At 38.9% G+C, this 27,192-nt stretch overlaps 3 protein-coding genes across 4 annotated transcripts; 1 reads left to right on the forward strand and 2 right to left on the reverse strand.

The window, feature by feature from the left end:
- The first annotated feature begins 4,269 nt into the window (after positions 1–4,269).
- Positions 4,270–11,565, forward strand: LOC103708444 (pre-mRNA-splicing factor SLU7-like). 2 transcript variants are annotated; one of them, XM_008793374.4, is made up of 11 exons: positions 4,283–4,465; positions 4,537–4,679; positions 5,835–5,998; positions 6,096–6,208; positions 6,938–7,351; positions 7,547–7,682; positions 7,805–8,104; positions 8,372–8,588; positions 10,800–10,903; positions 10,983–11,051; positions 11,135–11,565. In XM_008793374.4, the coding sequence occupies exons 3-11, from the start codon at positions 5,960–5,962 to the stop codon at positions 11,210–11,212; spliced, it is 1,470 nt and encodes a 489-aa protein (XP_008791596.2). In that variant the 5' UTR covers positions 4,283–4,465; positions 4,537–4,679; positions 5,835–5,959; the 3' UTR covers positions 11,213–11,565. The 2 variants fall into 2 exon arrangements, with proteins under 2 accessions (XP_008791595.2, XP_008791596.2); XM_008793373.4 differs by lacking the exon at positions 4,537–4,679 and having other exon boundaries at positions 4,270–4,465.
- Positions 11,566–12,107: 542 nt separating this feature from the next.
- LOC103708446 lies at positions 12,108–13,005 on the reverse strand. The gene has a single exon (XM_008793375.4). The coding sequence runs from the start codon at positions 12,849–12,851 to the stop codon at positions 12,330–12,332; it is 522 nt and encodes a 173-aa protein (XP_008791597.1). The 5' UTR covers positions 12,852–13,005; the 3' UTR covers positions 12,108–12,329.
- Positions 13,006–16,058: 3,053 nt separating this feature from the next.
- On the reverse strand, positions 16,059–22,361 carry LOC103708447. Its single transcript, XM_008793376.3, has 2 exons — positions 22,150–22,361; positions 16,059–16,584 (listed from the first exon to the last, which is right to left on the reverse strand). Exons 1-2 carry the CDS (start codon positions 22,314–22,316, stop codon positions 16,257–16,259), a joined length of 495 nt encoding a protein of 164 aa, XP_008791598.2. The 5' UTR covers positions 22,317–22,361; the 3' UTR covers positions 16,059–16,256.
- Positions 22,362–27,192: the final 4,831 nt, after the last annotated feature.

The raw sequence follows: 27,192 nt of genomic DNA on the forward strand, positions 1-27,192 counted from the left end.
TTCCGGCCTTGGTCAGTGACCTTGTCCAGCGCCAAAGGTCGTCCAGCCTTCGCCGCGATACCCCAGATCATCTCCTTCGTCCAGTATTCCATCAGCAAACTTGGCAACCGGAGCCAAACTACCGTCCGGCACAACTGGTTGGTCCCCGGAACAAAGTTTGGCTGCCAACGCTCCATAGCCAGGAGCTGACCACCCACCAGCCAGGGTCCACCTTCCATGGCCGCCTCCCGATCCTTCTCACACCAAAAATGGAACGTAAAGGTCTCGTCCGCCATCGTAAACTCCTCGACATCATAGTCGAGTTTCCTGGCCACACGCAACTCCCGGCTATCCATTCCACCGGCATGCGATGCCCCAGGCTGTGCATGATCACCGTGGTATCACGCCACACCGCCCTGGCCACCTCCTTCTTCTCTGGCGAGATCTCGACTACATCCGTGAAGCGCCGTTTTAGGGCTTCCAGCTCCGCCGTCGTGATTTGGTGGTTGGTCCAGGACGGCATCCTCGACGAGCCCTTTACCACATTTGCCCATGTCCTGCTCTTCTTTGGCGCCTTTGGGTGGGTTTGCTCCCCTTTGTCACCCGAGCTCGCCTCCATCTTCTCCGGCTCCGCAGCACCCAACGTTGCCATCCTCCACACTACCTCGTGTTTGTTGAAATGCTCCACCGGTAGCACGATTCCTAAAGCACTGTCACAGCATCTCACTGACCCGTCTCGTGGGTCTCTCCGGCTAATTATTTTTCTCTTCTTTACAATCTAAATGAGAGAGTTAGTGTGCTTCTTGCCCCTTGTGCTCCCATTTTAGGGGAAAAAACACTTAAATGATTTTTTTATTACAAAAAATCCGCAGGTTCCTTTTATGATTTGTGTTTTATTTTCTGATAAAGATAGTTTAAATATTTCCAAAACAAAAAATAGAGAGGATCAAATAACTTTTCGATTTGTATTTTCGTATATGTACACATCTTGCTAAAAAGAAAAAAAAGTAGTGGTCAAGAGAAAAATTTTACATACCTAGTTGAAAGGCTACTGTTCTTCATATATAATTATCCAGAATTTTTTTTATTATTATCTAACATCTTTCATGAATCAATATCTATTCACAAATAATTTTAATCCTTGCTTATATTGGGATACAGTAGAAGTAGAAACCCCTTCAGTTAACTATCAAAAAAAATAGTTTTAGAGGAGCATCATGCGATGTGACAATGCTATCTAACCCTGGCCGTGTTGTGGAAATATATTGGTCTAGGAGTTTGGTTTCCACCGAGAAATGGTTAAATGACTCACATGGCTTGGATATACTTATGAAAAGCGATTTTGGTCATCAACTTTTTTTAGTGGAAAAGTTAATTAGAAGAAGAAAGTTTGGATGGTGGGCTTATTGGGTCGGATAGAATCAGATACAGATCGGATTGGATGCGAGTCGAATCAAAAATTAATTAACTCAAGCCTGATCTGTTTATTAAATAGGACAAAATTTTAAATTTAAATCCGACATATTTATTAAATGAGTAATCCAACCCAACCCACATTATCTAATTATTAAACAGGCCAAGTCGGGTTAAACGAGTTAAATGGATTTTTAACGGGTTAAATAGATTTAAATTGGTTAAATAAGTTAAGCATGTTGGTCAAGTTAAATATGTTACGAACAAGTTAAGCATGTTTCTAACAATTTAAATAAATTTTAAATAGGTTAAATGGGTCGGGTCTTAACCAGACTTAATTATTAAATGGGTTAAACGAGTCAATATTTTAAACTTGAACCCAATCTATTTGATAGTCAGATTTAGACAGGTTGACACATATAAGACCTAAACTTATTTATATCAAACCCAAATCTGCTTAAAAAAGAATTGTTCATGGATCAAATTGATAAATCGGATCATAAAAGGCCAACCCTATCTCTATCCTCCTCTCATGCTCAGCTGGTACCTATCGTGGATCCCGTTGCTCTGAGCCTGAGCAAGAATAGATAGCTCCATCGAGGGGCTCTGAGCCTAAGCAAGAATAGATGCCGTGAAGTTCCCCTTCTTCGACTGAAAGCTGACGACAAAACCAAGGTTCTTTGGTTTAAACTCCTCTTGAGTCCGAGGAGAAGAAGGATGAGGAGGTAACTATAGTGGTGTCGCTCTTGCTTAGTAAAGGAAGAAGGAAAAAGAAAGAGAAGAAGAGAGGAAGATAAGGAGAAGAAAATATAGAAGGAAAATGAAAATTATGCTTTCAGTTTCGACATCTCGGGAATCTCTAAGTGGCATGCTTCTTCTATATCAGATTTCTTATCTTTATTATATTTTCTCCATGTTATTTTCTCTCTGTTTATTACAATGGATCCCTTGCTATCTTGGTGGATGTAACCTAGATTTTGGATTAGCCATATTAAATCTTAGTATAATGTGCTTTTTTTTTTTCTTTCTAATTATTTTATTGAGCTATTCCTAGATATAATTGAGAGGAGGAAGTGGAGGGTGGCATATGGTGCGAAGTCGAGAAGGACTTGCCCAAGGAAGAAGCAGTGATTTGATTTTTATGTTTTTTTCTTAACTTTTGTTTTGGTTGATCTAGGAGGAATATTTATTTATTTATTTATTTTGTAATCTAAAGTTGTCAAAATTGAAAAATTACTAGTTTTTAACGGTGTTTAGATGAAATCAAATACAACTTTCTCGTTTGATATATTGATGTTGAGAAGAAAGACAAGATGAGCTTGATGAAGATCAGTCTAATCTAATGAAATTTACATGAGAGACCATGCCTTGATACTTGACTGCTCCGCATATGATTGCTCTATATGGATGTCCGGATTATAACGTTGTTTGTTGGATTAGCTATGATAGACACGTGGTGTGCATGGACTCGTGGGTTATGATAATAGCTATCAGCTTATCATAATTGCGATTTTTAAAAAAAATAGTGTTGCCCTTATGCATGTGTAGTCATATATGATTTATGATTGATTGAACAAATGATCCATGCCAAGAGTTTCCGTTACATAAAAAAAAATAGAAGATATTTTAAAAGCCAAACAGGATCAGCTTGTTGAATTGATTGGACCGTCAATCAACAATTCAAATTTACACCAAAAACTGTTTCTTTGTAAGAATCATCCTTTTTTTAGTTGAACCAGGAAGAATCGTTGGCTGAACCGCTAATTCTTTTATATCGTTTCAATTCAAGCGAACTGACTAGTTTTTATATAATTTAAAGAGGATTCAAAATCAAAGATTAGGGTTCAAAAATGAATTTTTTTATCATCTATTTTGCAATGCATGATGTCCTCCATGATTCGGAAAGCAAATACTCATGGTGTAGGATGGAGACGACTGACAACATCAGATCCCCTCTGTTGTGGGATGGGATTCCGAACTTTAGTTTCATATCGGCTAATCAGCGGAAAAGTCTGTGCCTTATAATGAGGAGGCCTAAAACCTTTCCTCACGAGGCGCCTTTTGAAGGGCAAAACCGTGAGGATAGGAGCAGTACCTCCGCGGACCCCCGCGCCGTATGATCCAGTCGCTTTTCTTGCTCGGTCAGTGTGCAGGCTGTTGCCGGGGTTCCCTCTTCTAGCTATTTTCCTAGGGTTGAACGATAAATGTTAAATGGATGACTTAAATGTGCTACAATCTCTCTCTCATCTCCTCCCATCCTTCTGTTCTTCTATCACGAGTTGTTTCCAAAACCACCTCCTAATTCATTCTCTTTCTTCCATGCTTAATATTAATTCTTATGACATATATATATATATATATATATATATATATTTCGTGCCATAAATTTCTTTTTTTCACAAAAAGCCGGGACTTACCTTGTTTTCTCTCCACCAGAAATTTAAAGATTTTAAAAGGTTGAATTCTCACTCTCTCTCTTTCCTCACCTTCTCGATTCCTTAATCTGCATTCGAGCAATATATTTTGCTCCCCTTTTTGTTTTATCTTAAAACATCAGTTTAAATTAACGTTGTATTCCAGCGGCGTTGCACATTGCTGATCGTAATATTTATATTCGCAGGCACTTCTCTTACTACAGACATTAATGATACGTGCTGACGTGTTTCAATGCGATTGGTGATCATAAAAAAAGCTTAAATGCTGCTTTCTTTCTTAGACCAGCCACGCGCGTCCCACGTGCCGAATGGCAGAGAGGAGAGGCGGTGGGATCACGAGATCAGATCGGATCAGATGAAATTGATGAACGCGTCGACGGTTCTGATTGCGCGGATATGCGAGGCAGCGCCGAAACGGAGGAAAGGGATAACGATTTATCAGGCTCGCCCCCTCTCTGTCGTTCCCGTGGGCGCCTTCGGGCCGCTTTACGGCCGATTAAGATCTCCTTCTCTTTCTTCATTGTTCTTGATTACTTTACGGGCCGATCTATAGCCGATTAAGATCTCGTTCTCCTCCTTCTTTGTTCTTGATTCCTTCCCGCTCCACTGCTAGAGGCCCGACATGGCGACGGCTTCGGGTAAGCTTCTCTCCCATCCCGCCGGGCGATTCTTGTGTGGGAATTTGATCCTTCGATCTCGTATTTTGCAGCTAATTTCTGTATTGATGTTCTTTGCTGTTGGGCGTGGATGAGATACGAGATGGTGATTGGTTTTTTTGTTGGCCTCTCGTTTTGGATGCGTGATGATGGTTTGGGGTTTCTGACGTGAAAAGGAACTGACAAGAACAATATGGTATTAGTTCTTCATGGTGATGGATCCCGAAATATTTTAATTATGGGCCTTTTTTGTTTCTTTGCCTTCCCAAGGCCCCCGCACCCACCCAAAAAACTGGAAAAGGTTCTTGGTTAATTGCCGCTAAGATTCAAAGAGATGCTAATTGCTACCTAGATACGTGGAATTTGAGGGATCCAATCCAACATTGTGAAAGCAACCTGCCTTGAGATTCGTTATGATACGAACTCTTTGAAGTTTACGCGTATCTTGTATTGAAATTTGGCATCTCCATAGGTTTGTTTGAACAAAGGGGCAAAAGTTAACTTTTTAGGGTACATTACCCTGTGTATATAGCTGAAAGTCGAAATTTTTGCTGGTTTTCGCCATTCAGCTTGCTGGAAATAAATTGTGGAGACTGACCTATAATCCACAATATCTCGTCCATACTAATTTTTTGCTTATATTCCTTTCAATGGATATTCCTAGGATAAACAAGGTGGCATGGGAAATTAGTTTCTGGACAACATACATCATCTTGGTTAGCTATATTATGATAAATAAATGTTAATGTGTTTGATCTTTATACAATTATTTTACAAATGCTCGAGACATATCATCCACCAATTGTTGGTACAGTATGACTGGTTGTATATCTTTTCTGGTACATGTTAATATCTTTTCTCTTCTTCTTTTATTTGTTTTTCACTCTTTCAGAATGTTATGGTGCTATGTGCTGTACTTTATTGTCCTATTATTGGCACGGGCACGATACATAATAGTTTAAGTTCAGGTCTTGACTTTTTTTTTTGGAAAATTATTTTGAGCGTGTTTTATAATTTTCACAAGTGTTGCTGGAGAAAACATGTAATATTAGTAACAACAAGCCTCAAAAGAATATTGGGTTTATATTGTTTAGGAAGACACATCTTTCAAAATGAATTTTGAGGTGTAACCCCAAAAATAGAATTTTGAGGAATCATGGTCTTGTGTGGATCATTCATATGTATACATTCTACTGTAGTCCATGTTGCTATTCATGTAGATTTACCAATCAAGACACATTGGCATTGCGCTATTAAGCTAAGAGTTGATATGTCTTATATAAGAGTTGCATGTCTTTTATTATTCTTTTATTTTTTGTGTGAGGTTCATATATTGCTGTCTTTGTTGCAGCATCGTTTAAATCCCGAGAAGACCATCGAAAACAACTTGAGTTGGAAGAAGCACGTAAGGCTGGGCTTGCCCCAGCTGAGGTTGATGAAGATGGAAAGGAAATTAATCCACACATTCCTCAATACATGTCATCTGCACCTTGGTATCTTAATGCTGAGAAGCCTGTAAGTTTCTTTGCCTAAACTTAATGTGCATTGGCTTATGTCCAATATTACTTGATAAAGTTTTAATATTAGTTGCAATTGTTTTCCTTTCCAATAGAGTTTGAAGCATCAGAGGAAATGGAAGTCAGATCCAAATTACACAAAATCATGGTATGACAGAGGTGCAAAAATTTATCAGGCTAATAAATATAGAAAGGGTGCTTGTGAAAAGTAAGTACTCTCCTTCTCTACCTTTCTCTCTCGCTCTCAATTTTGGGGTCAGGATGCCATCTTTACTGCCGGCAGTTCCTAAAAAACTGTGGTTTAAAACTTCTTTGGAGATCTTTTTGGGGTGACACATCATTTTGCATTTTTTTTCTCCCTGCCCTAATTGCTTTCACTTTTATGAAAATGCTATACCACCATTTCTATAAAAATACTATTCTAATTCTATGTTTAATTATGAAGTTTTAACCCTGATAGGTGCTAAGAGTAACACAGACAACATATCTCTGCCTTCAATACGTTGGGATCAGTTCTACTACTAATCAATGTTGCATTGTGCAATAGGTTCACTTGTAGTTAGTTATTCATGAGACGTGATGTGTGCTAATTATTTTAATGTTATTCTGTCAAAAAATGTCGACTGGTTTTAGTTTATGATCATGTGACTGCTGTCTGACTCGATTTTGAATGAAAGAGTTTTGACATTTTTTTTCACCTCCTGTTGTAATTGGGTAAGGTTTTTGGTTGACAATGTATATCTTTCTTCAATATGCGGGATCAGTATTTGGATCGATGCTGCACTGTGGCATGGGTTCATGAATAGTTAGTTATTCATAGTTTTTGTCAATTGTTTTGACATTATTCTGTCAAAATCTTGTTTGGTTATATGACCATTATCTGATGCTATATTGGATGAAGAGATTTGACCTTTTTTTTTTTTGGTTCATATTGTAGTTGTGGGGCAATGACTCATGATAAGAAGTTATGCATGGAGAGACCACGGAAGGTGGGAGCAAAGTGGACTAACATGCATATAGCTCCAGATGAGAAAGTGGAGACATTTGAACTTGATTATGATGGAAAACGTGACCGTTGGAATGGCTATGATCCATCAACTTATGCTCGTGTAATCGAGCAATATGAAGCTAGGGAGGCAGCGAGGCGGAAATATCTAAAAGAACAGCAACTGAAAAAGCTGGAGGAGAAAAACAACAATCAGAATGGCGAAGGTGCAGTTAGTGATGAGGATGATGACGAAGATGAGCTAAAGGTAGATGAGGCAAAGGTTGATGAGAGCAAACAGATGGACTTTGCAAAAGTGGAGAAACGTGTACGCACCACAGGTGGTGGAAGCACTGGAACAGTCAGGTAAATTTAAGAATTCTATTACTCTTATTTAGAACTGGTTAGAAGGCTTTTCATAGTCATATTTTACTCTCATGGCTAATAGTTATTGGTTTTCTTTAGATATATAATTATTCTTTCCAGGAATTTGTGCTGTTGCATATGCTTATTGAGCTGTTTTATATACTTATAAGTTATAACCTTAATTATTCTTTCCAGGAATTTGCGTATTAGGGAGGATACTGCAAAGTACCTTCTGAATTTAGATGTCAATTCAGCCCACTATGATCCAAAAACCCGTTCCATGCGTGAGGATCCTTTACCAGATGCCGATCCAAATGAGAAATTTTACGAAGTGAGTGCTCAAATAATTCTAAAACATGCTTATCTGATGCCATTTAATGGATATCAGAAGTATACAATGTTTCGTTATTTTCTCACTGTACATGTTCTTATTCATTCATGATTATACTGTAGGGTGATAACCAAAACAGAATTAGCGGACAAGCACTCGACTTCAAGCAGCTGAATATGCATGCTTGGGAAGCTTTTGAGAAAGGGCAGGATATCCACCTGCAAGCTGCCCCCTCTCAAGCAGAATTACTTTTTCAGAATTATAAGATTATTAAAGAGAAGTTGAAATCAAAAATGAAGGATACCATTATGGAGAAATATGGAAATGCAGCATCCGAAGAGGCACTTCCAAGGGAACTTCTTCTTGGGCAAAGTGAGAGAGAGATTGAGTATGACCGTGCTGGTCGAATAATAAAGGGCCAGGTATAATTGTCTACATCCATATGTTTTCTTCTATCTTCCATTTTCTTTAATTTAAAGAAAGAAATAGGCAAGGTGCCCTTTTTCCTAGTAGATGTCTTGCTAGAATTATAAGATTTTCCTTCCAGACACCTATATATATTTAAACTCATAGGTTTGATATGTGGTTTTGGGTTGGGACTTGTAATTCTGTCTTTTTTCTTTGAAAATTGGGAAGTCTTTTCTAACTGTGGCTAATCCAAATCATGGCTTGACAATGACATATTTTAGGAGACCTCACTGCCAAGAAGCAAGTATGAAGAAGATGTATTCATAAATAACCATACCAGTGTTTGGGGTTCATGGTGGAAGGATCACCAGTGGGGCTACAAATGCTGCAAACAGACAATTCGTAACAGCTACTGCACAGGGTCAGCTGGAATTGAGGCTGCTGAAGCTGCTGCAGAACTTATGAAGGCAAACATTGCTCGTAAGGAGGCCACAGAAGGTCAGTAGAAGAGTTACCAAATTCTGGAATTTTTTGTTAAACAAGACTATATCACGATTTGATTGCAAACCTGGTTGTTCAGCTATTCTTAGCTGCCACAAAATATGATACTCCTGCCACACATTTCTAATCAAACAAAGCCAAAAGATGAAAGAGCTCTTTGCTGTTCCAAAATTCATGAACATTTAACATATTTTAAAATGGGAAAATGGAACACGTCTGTTGTGTATCAATTTCCATCAGTGCACATTGAAGTGATATACCTTAACAAGTTGATATGCAGCAATAAGTAGGCAAGGATCGGCATGGCATGAACCATGCCAATGCCAGGCGGGCATGGCATATTCTTTTCCATTATTTTCAATGCTCAACTTCCAAATATCCAAAACCTTTATGTGATTTAACTTCTTTGCTTTATATTTATAAGCTTGTCTGTTTTCTTGGATCAAGCTTCCTGATGCTCTGAAATATCCATGCTCGAGGAATTTTTCTCCCTCTTTTTACTCTCTAGAATTTCTTCATCACTTGGGAATCTAAGAAACTTTGGTAATGACATCCATCCTATGAGGCTGTGACTTGCAATTCAGCTACAAATGTCTGAACTTAGTGTTAATTTCCACAAGTACATTGTTGCATAAAGTTTTATGTGACAAAATGTTTCAGAAATATTTATTTCTGCCAAATTATTTTTTACTTAAAGCTCCCTTTAAAAGCCTTTAGCTTCTTTAGACTCATTGCGTAGTATCTTCTTGATTTGTTGAATCTGACACAATTTTCGGAAGCCTTTAAACATCATGCAATCTGATTATTCTATTCTTTTTCTCATTTAAATTTTTGGATAGGCAGATGATAGTTTTGGTCAGATGTCTTAAGTTCTATCAAGGTCTTCTGAGGTACAACTTTTAGTTTTGACTGTGCCAAATATTTTTTTGTCTCAAATCTGTTAGTAGTAAATGAGGGTCATAATTCACATTGATTGTGCAAGTCTACTTAGGTGATTATTTATGATAAAAGAAATTCTCAATGTTTCTGTATTTCCTTTTAATCACAAAGCCTAGGGTGATTATACCCTTGAGATAACCTTTCATGCTCTTATATTTAAGTAGTGTTTCCTCTGCAATTTGATGGGGCCCTTTTCCTCTGTTAACTAATTCCTCCTGTATGCACCTGTAGTTGCATACAGATTCAGTGCCCATCTTGGTTTTAACAGATCTTTCTTTAGATGTCTCTCTCTTTACTTGGACTCCATGGAAACCTTCTCAGTTTTCCCCTTTCTTGTTCGTTTACTTTTTTTATTTGGAACTCATTATGTTCCAAGTCTATAGGAGCTGCTTGTGGAGCTGTTGGTCATTCCCTCCTTCCACAATAATTTGCTTTTCCACCAGCAAGCTTTGTATCCGTTCACTCTTTTCAAAATCAAATTTGCATGCTTTTATCCTGTTGCCTTTAATTAAAATGCCCTGATATCGTCATACTCATTGATTTATTGTGCATAAGGAATTTTTCACTCGTTCCTAGCTTTTGCTTTCTTCAGATGGTATTAATTTTCTTTGAGATCTCTATGTTGTGGCATACTATTAATTTTGCTTTAGTACATATCATGTTATCATCCACATTTTGTATATTTGATTTGTGAAACAAATAATGGTTGCATGTTGGAAGAACTGGAAATAAAGAAAAAGAGAGAAGTCGCCATATCTTGGCTGATCTGTTCCCATGGCTTTGACCTGATTGGCTTTTAAAATATTCCTTTGGAGAGATTTGACTAGGTAAACATTTGAAATTGAACTTAGGTTTTAAGTGAATTTAGCTGAATGTAAGTTACATGTGGAGAAGGTACCAGCATATCTTTTATAGGGTTAGCTGATACCTAAAAGCTGGCTGTTACTGATACAAGCAAGCTTCATTACAATGAAATTTGGTTTGTGGTATGTGAGAAACTATAATATTGTGATTATTTTGGTCAAGTGAAGTTTCTTCCGACATTCTGATGGTATTTTGATCATGGTACATCGTATGAACCCGAACCAGGTGGTATAGGACATACCGTACCGGTTCAGTACTGGTATTCGATATGAGTGGCGTATCGACACTCGGTACGCCAAAAAAACTTTGTATAGTACTGTACTGACACTGTGCTAGTGTGGCACTGGTATGGGGTTCGGTACCGAGACGGCGAATTTTGATTCTGATAATATTTGTGCAATACAGAGAAACCCATACAGCATGAGGAGAAGCGGCTGGCTACTTGGGGAACTGATGTCCCTGATGACCTGGTTCTTGATAAAAAATTGCTTGCAGAAGCTCTGAAGAAGGTAAGTATGAGTTCTACTTTTATTTACTTCTGTGTTTTTGTTTAATCTATAGATACTGAAAGTGTTTCAAATTTGGCAGGAGGATGAAAGAAAGAAGGAAGAAAGGGATGAAAGAAAGCGGAAATACAATGTGAAGTGGAATGACGAGGTATTATCTTGTCTCCATGTATTTCTTGTTTCTTGTAAAGAGGTGTTTCATTGCGTGATTCTCATCTGATTTTATCCATCCAGGTCACTCCGGAAGAAATGGAAGCCTATCGAATGAAGAAGATCCATCATCATGATCCAATCAAAGATTTCCTCCACTAATTCCTGCTTGGTGTATATATATTACCACTGAAGTCATGAAGCTTGGGAGGCTGTTGGACGAGCAACAATTCCCCTGGACGCTTTTTTTGTTTGAGGGCTGAGTGTTCAGTTTGTAAATTTTAGACCAAGCTGCAGAGGCTATAATTGTGGAGAACGTTTTCTTTTTCTTTGGTACTGGTTATCCTTAAGAAATCAAGTCTATAGTCGTTTGCCGTATAGGCTTACGATTGTGAAAGGAGCATTGGAATGATGGTTCTATGTTAAATGTGGTTTGGTTATTGGGGTTAAGATAGTGGTGATGGTTCTTTGCCAAGTGAACTCCGGGATATCTGAAACAACAAAATTATCGAACAGGTTATGTGTTCAATCTTTTTGCATGTTTTGACATTGGATGAGTCGACTTGCAATCAGTTTATTCCGAGAGAATTTTCACCGGAAGCCCGAGAGGAGGGGCAAAAAAAGTACTGGTTCGGGGGTGGAGGGAGCTTTCGACATTAGTTCATCCCCAACTGACCAGGTTCGACTAATTGAGACCTTGAAAAGTGAATAGTGCTCATCATACAATTCAAATCCGACATTTTCCCACCTGATTTTGAATATCTGTAACAAGGATCATTTGGATTTGTGAATCTGAATCCGATCCAGTTTTGAACCAGTTTCTGGGCAACATGGAAAGAGCATGTGTTGTTTGAAAATACAGAAACGGGAGATCCACGTTGTCTAAAATTTACAGCAAAAAATAGACTGCCGTGGCCAGCGCTTTTAACTTACAACTTCCCAATTGAACTTTCTAAATAGCCAACCAAAACAACCTGAAATATAAAGGTAAAACAAATATTCTGGATCGAGTAATGTGTTAGAAGTTTCCAATCAAGCAACCACAACAACCTCCAAGGGAAAAAATTAAAATACTATAGATTGAGAAATGTATTAATTTCTGTTGTTTCCAGTTGCCACTACCAATTTTCAGACCATATAAATTCCACATACACAATCATTGTTCAGAGCCACCATATATACACGAAAGAAGAAAACTGAAAGATTAGAAGAAGACTCGAATAAACAATAGAACCCATGAACCTATAGAGACCCATGAACCCAAGGCTCGCGCAGGGGCTTATACTCCTCGCGCCAGCATCTCCTGATACTCCCCAAACGACCGCTGTCTCTGAAGCCTCATCTCCTCTCTGAACTTCCTTATAAACATCTCTGCTCTCAAGTCCACCTCTCCCATCCCTCCCACCAGACTCGAAGAAGGCCCACAAGAAGAAGAAGAAGAAGAAGAAGCAGGAACAGCAGCAGCTCCAAACGTAACCCGAAGCTGATCTCTCGTTGCACTTTTCTCCAAATATGGCTCCACGCACTCGACGTGCACCGGCGTGGGCTGGTTGTAGAGCTCATCAACGAAGACCGGTGCGAAGTGCCGATGTTGGTGCAGTCGCCGAGTGCGGCGTTTCTTGCGTCGACGGTGGTAAGAGGACGAACTTGGGGAGTGAAGGATGGTGTTGAGGCGCGCCTTTGCATGTTTGAGGGCCTTGGCCCGCTTGAGTTTCGATAGTTTGGATTGAAATTTGGAGGTGAAGCTGTTCCACACCTTCTTGGAGGGAAGGAGTTGGTTCTTAAGGCCCAAGCAAGCCATGCAATCAAAGAGTTGGTGGTGGCGAGAGGGACGAGACTTGAGCGGGCGAAGGCTTTGTTTTGGACTTGGGATGGTTGAGGGTGTGGGGAGGGATGGTGCTTGCTCTTATATATTTCTCCTAGCTCTGGCCGGCCTTTTTTATTCAAGTATAGTTCCACTTTGTGATGAAATTACTTATAAAATTATGATAGTGGAAGTGGAAGACATGGGGTTTTGCGGGAGTCTAGTCTCCTCCTTTCGGCATCCCTGGGTAAGATCTACGCCAAGTGTTTGACCGTTGGGTGACCCAACGGTAGAACCAAACTCTCCTAAGTTGCAAGGGAATCGTGGTTCGGAAAATAAGATTACCAGAACACCCCTGTGAGAGCTGCCAAAAGTAGATGAGCGTGATGATTGTTCTCCATTTTTTCTAATCAAATTTGCTAACATTCTTGAGAGTTAATTGAATTTGCTTTCACTGCAGCACTTCAAAAATTTTATCTGCAACCTTTTGAGAGGAAGATGAGCAGTACCTATCCAAGTTTATTAAGATCAGACATTGGTTCGTATATGTCGGGCTTGTGCACTTAAAAAGACTTGGTTCCTATATTTTTGGATGTGCTGAGCTTGTAAAGTTAGATCCAATAACTCATCATTTTTTCATCTCTTTTTTTTGGAACCTTTCCAGCATCCATATAGTACTCGGCATAACATTAATATGTGAATTATAATTTCTTTATAGAATGCAAACTCCCAAAACCATTAGGTAAGACCACAGGGCCTATGTGTCATTTCAGCACTTCAATTGGTTGCCTTTCTTTTTGTTTTTTAATTCCAGGAACTATAAGGCGAAGGAAGGAATCACTCTCGAGCTCGGTTGCTGACGAGATTTGCGTAACACCTGGAATAATGGGTCCATTGTTATCCCCCACCTCCACCTCCCCTTTGGAACATGCTACGTCCATCCCTCATTTTCTTCTAACAATGAATGTGGACGGCACGGCAAATCCCCAGAACTTGCAGCCAAGATTCTTGGGTTGCTTAAAACTTCCGAGAATCAAAGGATATGCTTTGGCACCTTCCAGGGACCAAACAATCTATTTTTTCTTTCTGCTCAGCTAAAATGCTTTCCAGCGAAGTTCCCAATAGCAATCCAGTTTATTCCCACCTTCTTTGGGCCCACTAAGAAAGCACAAGGAACCCCATGATGACTGTTCCTGCACTTATTCTGCATCCTAATGATTCTAAGAATGCTTGCTGCACAAAAATTTGGACGGAAATTGAGAAAATAATAAGCCTTCTACAGTCGAGAACATGAGGAAAAAAAATCGGAAGGGATGCCAATCTTTTGGGCTGTGCAGATCATGAGAGGAAACTACCGAACGTCAAAACTGATGAATACCCTTGGCGCGCCTGCGAATGCTTTATTTGGACTTAGGTTTCCTCTGCCATGCAGAACAGTATATTCTTTAGATTGAAAGCCAATATGATATCCATTACAAGTGTGGTGGGAGAACATATGCTTGGAGAAGTTTAACAGAAGAAAATCTAGCCTCAAGTTTTCTGTTAAAATATTTGCAGAGAAAGTTGGAAAGCAAGAGAAAAAGTGCGAGAGAAAAAATTTTATCGCTCTACTCCTTCACATTCGGAACATCTTAGGGGTTATATGGACTCGTGGACATATTTCATATAAGAAAAATAATATAAGCTGATATAAGATTACACTAACAAAAAAAATATATTATAGATGGTATAGGTTGTTACGTGATTCATAAAATTACTCTAACAAAATCACGTTAAAAAATATATATTTTAGGTTGATATAGGATTATGTTAATAAAGAAAAATATTATAAGCGATGCCGGACGTTACATAATTGCTAACATTATACTAACATTTATCATATTTCTTTATTATTTGCACTAAACTTCAGTTGCGAACACAGTTCAGAGAAAACTCAATCCATCATTCTAGAGCAAAGAGCGTGCCTTATCACCAATTCTTTCAATCCTTGCACGACATTAACAAAAGAAGATAGAATTTTTTTGTTGGGAAAAAGTTAAAAATCATCTATATTAAAGCGAATTAAAAGCTACAGTTTTTCATTTCATCTCAAATCAGAAATCTTCCATATAAAGCGCTCTCAATAGGTCCTGGCTGAGAGTAGTAGTTTCAGAGTGCTTTAGGTATATATATATATTTTCACCGTTCCACTGCCGGAGGGATTTGGTCCTAAGCTAACTCCATGAAAATCTTTTAGTTAATTAAGCAATTCCGTTAAACTAAATCTGGCAGACTGCTATTAGTATTATTATACCAACCAAGCTCAAGTCCGCTGCTGGTCTCCATCACCCTGTCAAAATTCCATTAATATATTGCTGGTTTCCTAACCAATAATCTTTTTGTTTAACTTCTTTTTAAATGATGTGAAAATTAGTTAGATTGAGCACTTGGAAATATGAGATTATTGCACTTGGAGGAATGCCTGCCAATATTTTGAACACGAGATCTTCACAAATCTTGTTCTACCAAGAGGAAGGATGCTATTGGGTGTATCCATACTCGTAATATATGAAATACCCGTTTCAGCAAAAAAAAAAAAGAAAAAGAAAAAGAAAAAGAAGAAGGGTGCGAATTGTTTGCTTCAGATTATTACGGAAGTCTCAGTTGAGCTACAGGAGGCCTTTGAGAAACCATGGCAAAATTGCAACGGACGTCATGCGAAGCTTAGGACAGTACAAGTTGGAGAAGAAAAGTAAGCTATTATTAATAATTTGAAGCCTTAACATATTTGCTTCTGTTAGCTCGGATGATATTTGAGAAGCACTTCTATTGCAGTCTGAAAAACTTAATAAATAATAACTTTTGATGAAAACTTAGCTATAACAATACCAGAAGCATATAACAATGTCATGTAATTTTGTTCTACCTTTTTGTTTTCTCTTATTCTCTTTTGGTGGAACTTTTAATATACCTCTGTTACCAGGAACTTTCTTTTTCCAACTAAAAAGGATATATTCAGTTGTTTACATAGCAAACAAGGAACTCCATTCTAAAGTTGCAAAATTAATGTCTCCCTGAACATACTTTGTTTCTTAAATGGTGTCAAAGCTCGACATGTTATTGTACTCTCTCGAACCAACTTCTATGTATGTTACATCATTTGCATGCACACTCTTTAAGACAACCCTCAGTTTTCGATTATAGAACCTGAGAAGAAAAAGAAACTGTCGTTCGAACTTGGCAATTTGATTTTCCACAGTCAAAAGCTTAATCTAACATCATAGTAACTACCAGTGTGAAAGAATCTGCCTTCCATGGAACATACATACGTAGCAAGGTAACTGAAGGCTTTAGGTAGCAGAAGGATCCACAAAGTGACATTTAACATAGGTTTGAGAGGCATATGAATGAAACAGAGACTAGCTAAGTGCAAGCTTGGTTAGCCTCCTCGAAAAGCTTGGCCTGGGAGGCGGCAGCCTCCTCCGAGACAAGGGCCTCCAAGAGCAAAGTCTTGACCTCCCAAGCACTGTAAGCAAAGCCTGGTCTTGTATAAGCATTTAGGAGTGCTGCACTTGACTGCTTGACTAATTTGGAGAAGGCATTGCCACCAACATCATCATTCCTTTGCGTTGCCTCCAATAGTGTCAGGCCTGGTTCATACCTCTCCAACACCCTTGACCCAAACACTTTTGAGACTGATGCTTCCTGGGGGACCATATTGGGCCACACCTCTCTTCCACTGCCCCAGAACCTACATAAGGACACCAGTACATCAGCAGTGTACATGCAATGGCTATCAGGAAATATATCCAGCATACTATTTCATGATAAAAATGTCAGCAAAGGCAACTTTTATGGTGCCAAGTGAACAAATAATTATCCGTCAGCTAGTCCTCCAACCAGTTAGATGGACTATGAGAGATCATAACAGTGCACCAAGTATTAGGCATAAGTCACCTTGGGAGATAAAAGCAATTTGTATTGTACAAGAAATCAATGCACAAATGTTGACAAAACTTGTATAAATGGAACAGTAGGTCATAACCTTCATAAGCATGATATGTAGATGCACAAACGCTGGTGTATAAATAGCTTTGCAATTTGCTGAGGAAAACAACAACATCAACCTTAAGCAAAATTGGTTTTGCTTATAGGAAACCAAGATAGCAACAGCGTTTTCTTCAACTAATGGAGGACCTGCAGATCATGCAATTACAAGAGGCAGACAGAGGTCTAATCATACTTAATTTGGAACATCAACAAGAATCATATCGAGGTCACTGCATTGAACGCTATCAATTTCAAAACAAATTGCAATAACATTTTCTTTTTATAGGAAGAAATGGAAATTCATTGAAAAGTTCTGAGTAGGAAACTTTTCTCCATGAATGTGTTTAAATGTTTTGTGCGAATGGAAAATACAATCTAGGTATATCATCCGAGTGCCATATCATCTTCAATAGCATGCTTTTATAGCAATGTTCCTTTCCCAGATTATCTTCTAAAGAGAGGGAGAGAAAGCGACCATCCTGGCAAGGGACAAAGCACATTCTGATAGAACAACAGCCCACTGCCCGGAAGACCGATGATCACACAAAGTGCACTACCTGAAACACTGGTATGCTAATCCACACACAATCAGCATGTCCTTGTATATTCTGTAACATCTGGCCTATGATCAGCTCATAGATGAATTTTTCTTGGTTAAGGGATAACAGGCACTCCCCAAGTCACCAATATTATATGTAAAAATATTTCTATCTTTGTTAACATAAAGCGATATATCTTGACATACTGATAAATTAATATGCTGGTGAAGATATTGGTATTTTCATGAGTATCTTATAACATGTGTTGGGATGATGGCCTATTTTTAGGCCTTCTTGTGCTCGAAGGTAGGCTCTAATTAGTTTTTTAATTTTGAATACCTAAGCTCTGACAGCTTTCATTACGATGTTGAGCTCATAAAATAACCTTATTCAGCCTTGAGTGAAACTACTGATTCGTACATGCTCTAAACCTGAGTCCTCTAAAAAGCAACTTACATAGTACAATTAGGTCTTATAACTACTGAGAAATTTAAGCCCTTTGGTTAAGCGTCGAACTGTTAAGCACCACAAGCCAAGGTCAAGCTCCTGGGCTCTTCTGCTCTTGAGCTGACCCAGTAAAGAAAAGAACATGATAATATTGCTCCAGAGGTTCTCAACCAAGCAATACAAGTTCCACAAAAAGGATGGACTACCACTCTGGCCAATTGAATAATGAGGTCATCGACCTATATTTTGATGCATAAAGATGGTGGTGTACTCCATTTCCTCAAGCATCATAAGATGAACAATCCTTAGGAAGGATACATTTCTCTCCTCTTGAAGAGTTCTTCATGTATTAATTTTGAAATTCATATGATGTGGCATGACAAACCTATGGCAATCCATAGTATTGCGAGCAGGTAGATCAAAAACAACCTATTCAAAAGAATGTATTTATTTGATCTAGATTTTGATCAACAACCCACTAGAAGAATATAAGACCACTCAGAAAATTTAGGCAAAATTATGAATAAAGCTACTCCCACTTTGGAAGACGACATGAAATTATATCACTTCTTAAACTCCTAAACATGAATCTCGCACATATTCAAGGTCAATTTATATAATGACAAATAAAGAACATCTGTGACAAAGCTAACTCTTTGTAAAAAGATCTTGAGAGTTGAGAGAACTTTGATAGCACTTATTCAAGTAAAATTGTAAGAACATCTACCTAAAATCTGCATATGTTCAAGGGCATGACAGGTAATAGATAGGTGCATAAAAAAATAAGCTGAAATTGACCAATTTTAATTATATGAGCAAGTTTTCAAGATAGAAACCACAATTGAAAAGTAATACATTATGGTGGGTCCTGGATTAACCAGATCCAACTGGAGGCATACTAAAGAATTTGTCCCCTAAAGAAAGCAATATTATGCAGGAAATGAAATGCATTTAGGGCGTAGCATATATTTCTATATCTAGGGTGCCACAACTACTTTAAAATATCTCTAAAATCTGATACCGGTACTCAAGGTTCGCTATCTCGGTATCGAACTCCGTATTAGTGCCACACTAGCACAGTGTCGGTACGGTATGAAATTTTTTTTAACATACCGAGTGTCAGTACGCCATCTGTACCAGATATCGGTACCGAACCAGTATGCTACAGTACACCCCGTACCCTCCGGTTCGGACCGGTTACCTTGCCTGCACCTACCACCCGTGTGCTTTCTTGCTGCAAATACTTTTTCTATCTAGGGTGCCACATCCACTTTAAAATATCTCTAAAATCTGATACCTGCATCTACTACTTGTGTGCTTTCTTACTACAAATATTTTTTCAGAGCTCCTTTTCCCCATAACAGAACCCACTCTAGTAAATTTTCTTGTTTCAGATAAATAGGATTCATGTAGCTGATTTGATTCAAATTCATTGGTATGAGAAAACATTGAATTCCAACAAATAGGCAGCACTATTCACAAAATTACTGAAAATTCTTAATTTATTGCTGATATTTTTTCTTGTTCAAAAGATCCCTTGGATGATTTTCCATATACAAACTGGTCATGCATTATTCATGAACAAATTAGCCTTTATTTATGAATTTATATTTGCGTTCTGCATCTTGCTTGAAAACTAGTTCATGGATAAGCTGCAAGGTTGATCATTGAAAGCCTTGAAAGTTCTTTCTTCTTTAATCTCACATCCGGTGAGATAAAGAAGAGCTTCAAAACTTAATAATCTTCCATATTTTGCCTTTGGGCATATTTTCTGAACCTTTAATTGATAACAATTCAAAAGCAACTTTGAGTGCTTCGACCATCCAAGCATTATTTTCTTGTATTATCACCTTTTTTTGGCCTTGTGTTCCATTATTTCCCCGTAGAAAGATTATGAAAAATCAGCTAAAGAAACTACATTCTAGAAGGAAGTAGGGCCCATCTCATCACGGGTGCAAACAAGCTGAGCCAAGTATTAGGCTGCTTGGGCTCAGCTTGAAACATATGGAAGCTGCTCGAACTTAGCTCGAGCTCAAGCAGAGGTTGACAGCTCATGCTCAAGCATGGCGTATATAAGCTCTAAGCCAAACCTATAAAAAGCCGAGCCAAGCTTCCCTTGTCACTCTATTATCCCCACCCTATTCAGGCTCGACTCATTTATGAGCTGAGCTCTAAAAGCTATTTGAACTCGGTTCACATTTTGGTTGAGCTAAGCTTGATCTATGCTATAGTCGAGCCGATCCCGAGCTGCAAAAGAGCAGCTGGGATCATTTTTAGGCCTACATGTTGAGACTTCTACCAAATAGGCTAGCCAAAAAGTATTATGTGGGTTTCTTAGCCGTGTATAAGTACTCAAGATCTACCCAGTGCATAGCATAAGACTAAAAGATACACCAAAATGGGTTTACACATACTCCTCCTGTTTAAGCCTAAACATCCTCACTAGGCTAAAGATCCAAATCCATTCAAATCCAATTACAAATACCACAAATTCAATTTACAAACACCACGATCAACCAGTGGCCAGTTTAGATAGGCCTGTGCAGCAGTGCCCCTAATCCACATGGCTGGGTCCGCTCTGATATCATTTGTAATAATCCAAGACATCATCCAAAAAGACTAGACGAAAAATGTTATTTGGATTTCTTGATCCTGTATAAGTATTAAAACTTTACCCAGTGCATAGCACATGTGGAACTAAATACATGGCCACATAGGTCCTCACGCATGTCATCATGGAGTTTAATGTTATAAATTAATTAAAAGACCCCGTAAGAATAACTTGTCAAGAGCTTCTCTCCAACTTACATCAGAGAAACATTTGAATCGCATAAGTAAAAATCTCAAATTATTTTAATTTTTAAAAAATTCTATTATATTTACATCTATAATTTTATCTTTCATATTTTGTCTTTTTTTGTCAACTGCTATTCAACTTTGTTTTTAGCATTTTCCTTTCCTAGAAATAAGAGTTCATAAGCATCATAGATGATCATTGATTTTGCATATTTCCATTTGGTTTCCTGTACTCAAGCAATTTAGTTCTCCTTCAAGTTATCATATATATTAGCTATTTAATATTTTTTGGAAAAGTTTCAACATTTTACATGGCAAATGGAAGCCTCTTCTTTTGTGTAATACATTTCTTCGTATGTCTTTACTCTATCATATGTAGTTGCCCATATCTTCTAACCACTCTACCTGGGCATGATTTACCCATGTTGCTTCCAAGAGACATCCTAAACCTAAGGAACCCTTTTCCACATGGTCCACCATATCAGCCCGAACTGGGCGGTATAGGATGTACCGTATCATACCAGTTCGGTACCAGTACCCGATATGAATGGCGTACAAACACTTGGTATGCCAAAAAGACTCTATACTATACCGTACTGATACAGTGCTAGTGTGGCACCGGTATTGGGCTCGATACTAAGACGGTGAATCTTGCTTTTCCATGTTTTATTGCAACTGGATTTCATTCTTGTGGATCCTTACAAGCAATGACCAAGACAATAAGATCAGGCTACAGAATGTAAACAAAAATAGGAGATCCCCTGGCATTCGCAAAAACATGGATCTATTTGATGGTCTGACATGCTTCCAACGATGCTTGTCAATCGGTCAGGTCTGACCTGACCTAGCTCGTAACTCAATCTGACCCATTGCCAGACCCGATCGGTTACCCAATTTTGCATAAAATCAACCCGATTCAGGTTTGCCTCTAGCAAAAATTGTTCCCAAACTCCAAACCTAGGACTATCGCTTTCAGTAGTTCCTCAATTTGCTCCTATGAGGTTTTGCAATTATTCATCACCATATTCTTGCAATTTGCTAGTTTCCACTCCCTGCTTCCAACTTTGGAAATTTGCTCTTGCCCTCAGTTTCCTCTTCTCAATTTCTTCCTTCCACCTAGTGCGGCAACTTAGTCCGTAGCTTAAAAAACTGACTTCTTGCAAGAAAAAGTCCTCATTTCTCATCTTCATGAATGGGATTTGGCTTCAAGTTGCGGACACTTCTTCTCTCAAACCTTCTCCTTACGAATCCCCCGCAAAAAGTCATCCCAGAAACAGCTCCCCACCCACTCCATTAAATACATTTCCACACCGCTATCTAAATCCAAAAACAAATACATGTTTTCTTAGGGGAGGAGAAAAAAGAGCATTAAGAGGAAGAAGCATAAGATCCTCAATTTAGAAAGGGAACAGAGCACGAGAAACACAAAACGGCCGGAGCATGACAAGAGCATGGGGGGAGGGAGAGAGAGAGAGAGGACATACTGGGGAGTGCATCTTCCAGGGGCTCTGGTATAGAGAAAGCCCGGCCCTTTCATCTCCGAGATGGCAGAGTAAACCCTCATCTTCCTCTCCTCCCCTCTCCCACTCGTAGCGGCTGCTTCTCCGAACCCTGCGAGATAGCAGACCAAACAGAGCACCACCAACCCCATCTCTCTCTCTCTGGTTTGGCTCTCGCTGTACCGTTTGAAAACCCCAACGTTTTCTTAAAATTGTACGATGTCTAATATTTTGGATGGACGATAATGTCCATATCACTCTAATTCTTGACCTCTTTGGCCATTTTAAAACGTTGGGCTTGGTTGGTGTACCTCATCGGAATCATGATCTGATGAATTCCTACCGTCCATCTGGTGGACCGGAAGGGTCGAATGGCCTCCTCGTATCTATTGTTGATGATCTGATTGGATTTGAACGGCTGTGATTAAGGATTGTTTTGCAATAGCTGCCTTCTCTTATGTTTATGCATTCATAATTATTTTTAGAGGTATAATTGTTCATCAGATAAATTTAATATTTTATGATAACATTCCCTCAAAGTCTCAAACCTTCTCCAAATATATTTTTCTTATTCTTATTATTATTATTATTATTATTTGGGTGTTTCAGCAGTACACGGTATAATAAATGTTAGCACTTATGGCTCACGTGCTTGGACGGGTTTCGTGCTTCGAAAATTAGTGATCATCTCCCAAGGGTTTGGCAGGATAAGATTAAGGAGCCTGGACTTACCACGTGAATGTTTAACTCAAAAACGCATGTCTCTAAGATTCTACAAGGGTATGTTTCCTGTAATGTTTTAAACAATAAGTCATCCCATTGCAACGGACTCCAACAAAATTGTTAATTACAGTTATAACAATTATTATGGTTCTTCTTTAACTAAGGCCGCAAATGGATCGGATTGACCCATGACCCGACCGGATCCATTTAGACCCGACCCGTTTTGAAGGACCCGTGGGGTCGGATCGGGTCGGGTCGAGTCCTAAAATTGGACCCATTCTATTTTTCGGATCAGATCTGTATTTTCTAAATTCAAACCCAACTCGACCCATTTAAAATTTGAATAATTTTGAGTTTTCAATTCTCTGACCCGACCCGACACGACCCAAATCTGTAAAACTATTTGGGCCCGCGGGCTGCGACCCGTAGGGGTGCAAACACAAGTTCTGAAGCCATGGATAGGTTGACCCGATCTAGACCCAACCCGGATCTGAACTGGATCCAAATTTTTTGGGTTGGGTCCGAATTATACATGAACCAGACCCGACCCAAATAATCCATTGGCTTAAAAATTGTAGTGGTAGACTCGGCCCGAGCCGACCAGATCTTCCATCGGGTCGGGTCTGAGTCTAGAATCAGGATCCGAACAAGAAACCGGATTGGATCGGGTCACTCATGACCTGACCCGACCCGACCCTAATATTTCCTACAGCAAATCAGTTGGGTCAAATAACATAAAGTACTACCAGTAGCCTCCCTTGTTGTGCTGTCCCTAACTGAACATGGTATAGATCAAAAACAGGGATACATCCATTTTTATGTACTCCAAAATATGCTAAGTATTTCTCCAAAAAAATAAATAATACTAAACATTTTCTAAAATTATAACAACGCATAAAAGTAATGTGCTAATCATAGGCCCAACAATTTAATAAATGCACATAATAAATAGAGGCCTTTAGATCATTCCAAGCATTTAAAAAAAATTAAATGCAATAAAGGCATTTAAACATTAATGCGCATATTACAAGCAATAAACATTTATAAATATTGCTACTCATTAACAGCCTATCAGTTCTCAATAACTAATAATAATATCTTGTGCTCTTTGACCTAACTAATTTGCTGTAGGGAATATTAGGGATAACACAATAAGGAAAGCTACTGGTAGTACCTTATGCTATTTGATCCAACTGCAGTGATTCAGAGAATTGGTATTGATTTAGAGGAGAGTCGGTCTGGTAGCCCTAGTAAGAACTGTTGCTTTCAGTGACTAGCCCAAAAGGCTACTAGGACCTAGAATTAAGGTTGTCCTATTAATGGCCCTAGTAAGAAATATTACTTTCAATGGCTGGCCCGAAAGGCTATGATGTCCCCAGTAAGAACTGTCGCTGTTAGTGACTTGCCCAACAGGCTATTAATGGTAAATCCTCAATGGTGACATCTATTTTAGAAAGTGGGAGTATGGTAGAGTTGAAAATTTATTTTTCCTCCATACATTATTTTGAGCGAAAATTAGGTTATTGTATTAGTGATTGGACATAGTGGCGCTGGAGATGATTACGAAGCTTAGTGATTTTTCGATCTAGCGACATGTCAGAATGGTTTTTACTTTGATCTAGATAGACGTGACAAAATATTTAGACTTGCGTGTAATATTCCATTGTGCGTATTTTTATAGTGAAATAGCTTCGAAGTGTGTTATCGTTGATCTGAATAAGGGAGAGAAGTTGAATGGGGATAATTATAACAAATGGGATCAAAATATCCAGTATGTCTTGGACGAACAAGAGGTCTTGGAGACCTTGACAAATTTGTTACCTAAGCCTGAAATAGAAGATATCGAACAGCATAAGAAAGACCTTGATGCCTATAAGAACTGACTCAAGAAATATCGTTGTGCACGCTTTACGATGTTAAGCAGCATGGTCAACGATCTGATTGGTGGGTTTGAGGAGTATCTAACGGCTCAGGCAATGTGGAACACATTGAAGCTAAAGTTTGGTGGAACTTCTGCTACCAGACTGCGTGGATTACCATGAAGTTTGACTCTTATAAGATGCGCTCTGGTCATTCGATGAAGCAGCATCTTCGAGTTATGTCTTCAATAATCCGCAAGCTCAAGACAGCTGGGAATAATCTCACTGATGAGCAGCAGGTTCAAGCAGTGATTCGTTCATTATTGAGTACTTGGAAGACAATGAGCCAAAACATGACGCACAATGAGAACATCAAGACTTTTAATGATGTGGCGCGTCATTTGGAACTAGAAGCTAAGCGCTTAGAGGCTATTAGGCTTAACAGTTCCGTGTATATAGCTGAGTCAAGTTCGCGTAGGGCATTTAGGCCCAAGCGCAGGAACTTTGTCCTCTCTCCCAACCAAAGGACAGCTAGTGGACCAGCTGCCAAGAAGGCAACGACCATCAAGTGCAAGAGAGGTAAACGCGCTAGAAGGAAGGATAAGTCCAAGATGGTCTGCTACAATTGCAGAAAGGAAGGCCACTTCACTCGTGAGTGCACTGAACTGAAGAAGGTATTCTCGGACTACCCTCGCTGTGTTTATGTAACAAGTTATGCTATGGTTGCTAACTCCTCTCCTGTGTAAACTGTAGACTCAGTAGCAACCGAGCATGTAGCGCGAGACAAAGTCAGATACGTGGAATAACGCCGGGTATCTGCTAGAAGTAAAGACATAAAGTGGAAAATGGAGTCAGCATGGAGGTGCTTAGCATTGGTACCTACAAGCTGAATTTGCATGGTGGGCGCACTCTATTGCTCCATGATGTGTTATATGCTCCAAAGATTCGGCGGAATTTACTTTCTGTAGTTGTTTTAGTGACACTTGGTTTTCGTTTGTTGTTTGAGAATAATGGCGTTTCATTGTATTTGGAAATAAGTTATTATGGTTGTGGTTTTATTTCTGATTGTTTTATGATTTTGGATTTGGATTATTCCGATGTCGATGCTTCAGTTATTTATTTGACTTCATCTGATAATATTAGTTCACTGACATGGCATGCTAGGCTTGGCCACATTGAACAAGATAGGATGACTAAGTTAGTTAGAAAAGGCCTTATAGGCAATCTCACTAAGGTCTCCTTGCCCATATGTGAACATTGTCTAATTGGAAAGTCAAAGAGGAAACCATTCGGAAGGGCCACTAGGGCATCATTTTCGTTGCAATTAGTCCACTCTAATATTTGTGGTCCAATGAGTGTGAGGGCTAGACATGGTGGTATCTACTTCATGACATTTATAGATGACTTTTCACATTTCGGTTATGTCTTTTTGATCTCCCATAAGTCTGAAGCCTTGGATTGTTTTAGAAAATATATTAGTATGGTTGAAAATTAATTAGACAGGACTGTTAAAGCTCTTAGAACTGATCGTGGTCGCAAGTATCTATCTGAGCAATTTAAAAGGCTGTGATGAGAAAGGAATTAAGAGGCAGTTGATGATGCCAAGTATGCCACAATAAAATAGCGTGGCGGAAAGAAGAAATCGTACAATGCTAGAGATGGTTAGGTCAATGATGGCGCAAGCAAACCTACCGATATCTTATTAGAAGGATGCATTGTTGACTGCAGCCTACATTTTTAACCGGATGCCCTCTAGGTTAATACCTTCCACCCTGTACGAGCTATGGACCGGCGAGAAACCTAATTTGAATAACTTGCGGCCATGGGATTCAACGGGTTTTGTTCACGATACTTCTCACAAGTATGGAAAGTTGGGCCCTGGAGGAAGAAAATGTATCTTTATAAAATACTCAGAGCATTCCAAGGGCTATGTTTTAATAGGTGAACAATCTGATGGAAGTGTGACTGAAATTGAATCACGAGTTGTGGATTTCATAGAAGATGAATTCCCAAGCAGAGGAGAGGTTGATAGAAATTTAGAACTCTATGAAGTTGTGGATCAAAGGGAAGGCACTCCAAGTGGCCTAGTAGATGATGAGGAAGAGATTTCTCAAACTCCTAGAGATAGTGAAAGTGACTTACTACCTAGTGGGAGTACACCATTAGAGGATGATCAACAACAATCTCACCCGCGTAGAAGTCAACATGAAAATATTCTCCATCGTCGTTTTGAAATTGAAGGAGAAGCTTTCATGGTTGCTTCGCATGATGATGATGAGTCTATAACAGTTGATGAGGCTCTCTCATCTTCCGGTAAAAATGAGTGGATAAAAGCAATGGATAATGACATGGAGTCAATGAGGACAAATCAAGTCTGGGATCTGGTACCAAATCCATTAGTCTGTGGTGGGAGATGGTGAAGCAAGAAGCTATCATAAACTGTAAC

This window comes from Phoenix dactylifera, chromosome 2 (assembly GCF_009389715.1).
Source record: "Phoenix dactylifera cultivar Barhee BC4 chromosome 2, palm_55x_up_171113_PBpolish2nd_filt_p, whole genome shotgun sequence".
NCBI lineage: Eukaryota > Viridiplantae > Streptophyta > Magnoliopsida > Arecales > Arecaceae > Phoenix > Phoenix dactylifera.

Bases quoted from the DNA above. Each gene is read 5' to 3' on its own strand.
- LOC103708444 (XM_008793373.4), top strand. The intron at 6,209-6,937 runs GTAAGTACTCTC...TTCATATTGTAG, and splicing joins AGAAAGGGTGCTTGTGAAAA to TTGTGGGGCAATGACTCATG. The intron at 8,589-10,799 runs GTCAGTAGAAGA...TGTGCAATACAG, and splicing joins TCGTAAGGAGGCCACAGAAG to AGAAACCCATACAGCATGAG.
- LOC103708447 (XM_008793376.3), bottom strand. From the start codon at position 22,316: ATGGGGTTGGTGGTGCTCTGTTTGGTCTGCTATCTCGCAGGGTTCGGA. The intron at 16,585-22,149 runs GTATGTCCTCTC...GTCCTTATGTAG, and splicing joins CCTGGAAGATGCACTCCCCA to GTTCTGGGGCAGTGGAAGAG.
- LOC103708446 (XM_008793375.4), bottom strand. From the start codon at position 12,851: ATGGCTTGCTTGGGCCTTAAGAACCAACTCCTTCCCTCCAAGAAGGTG.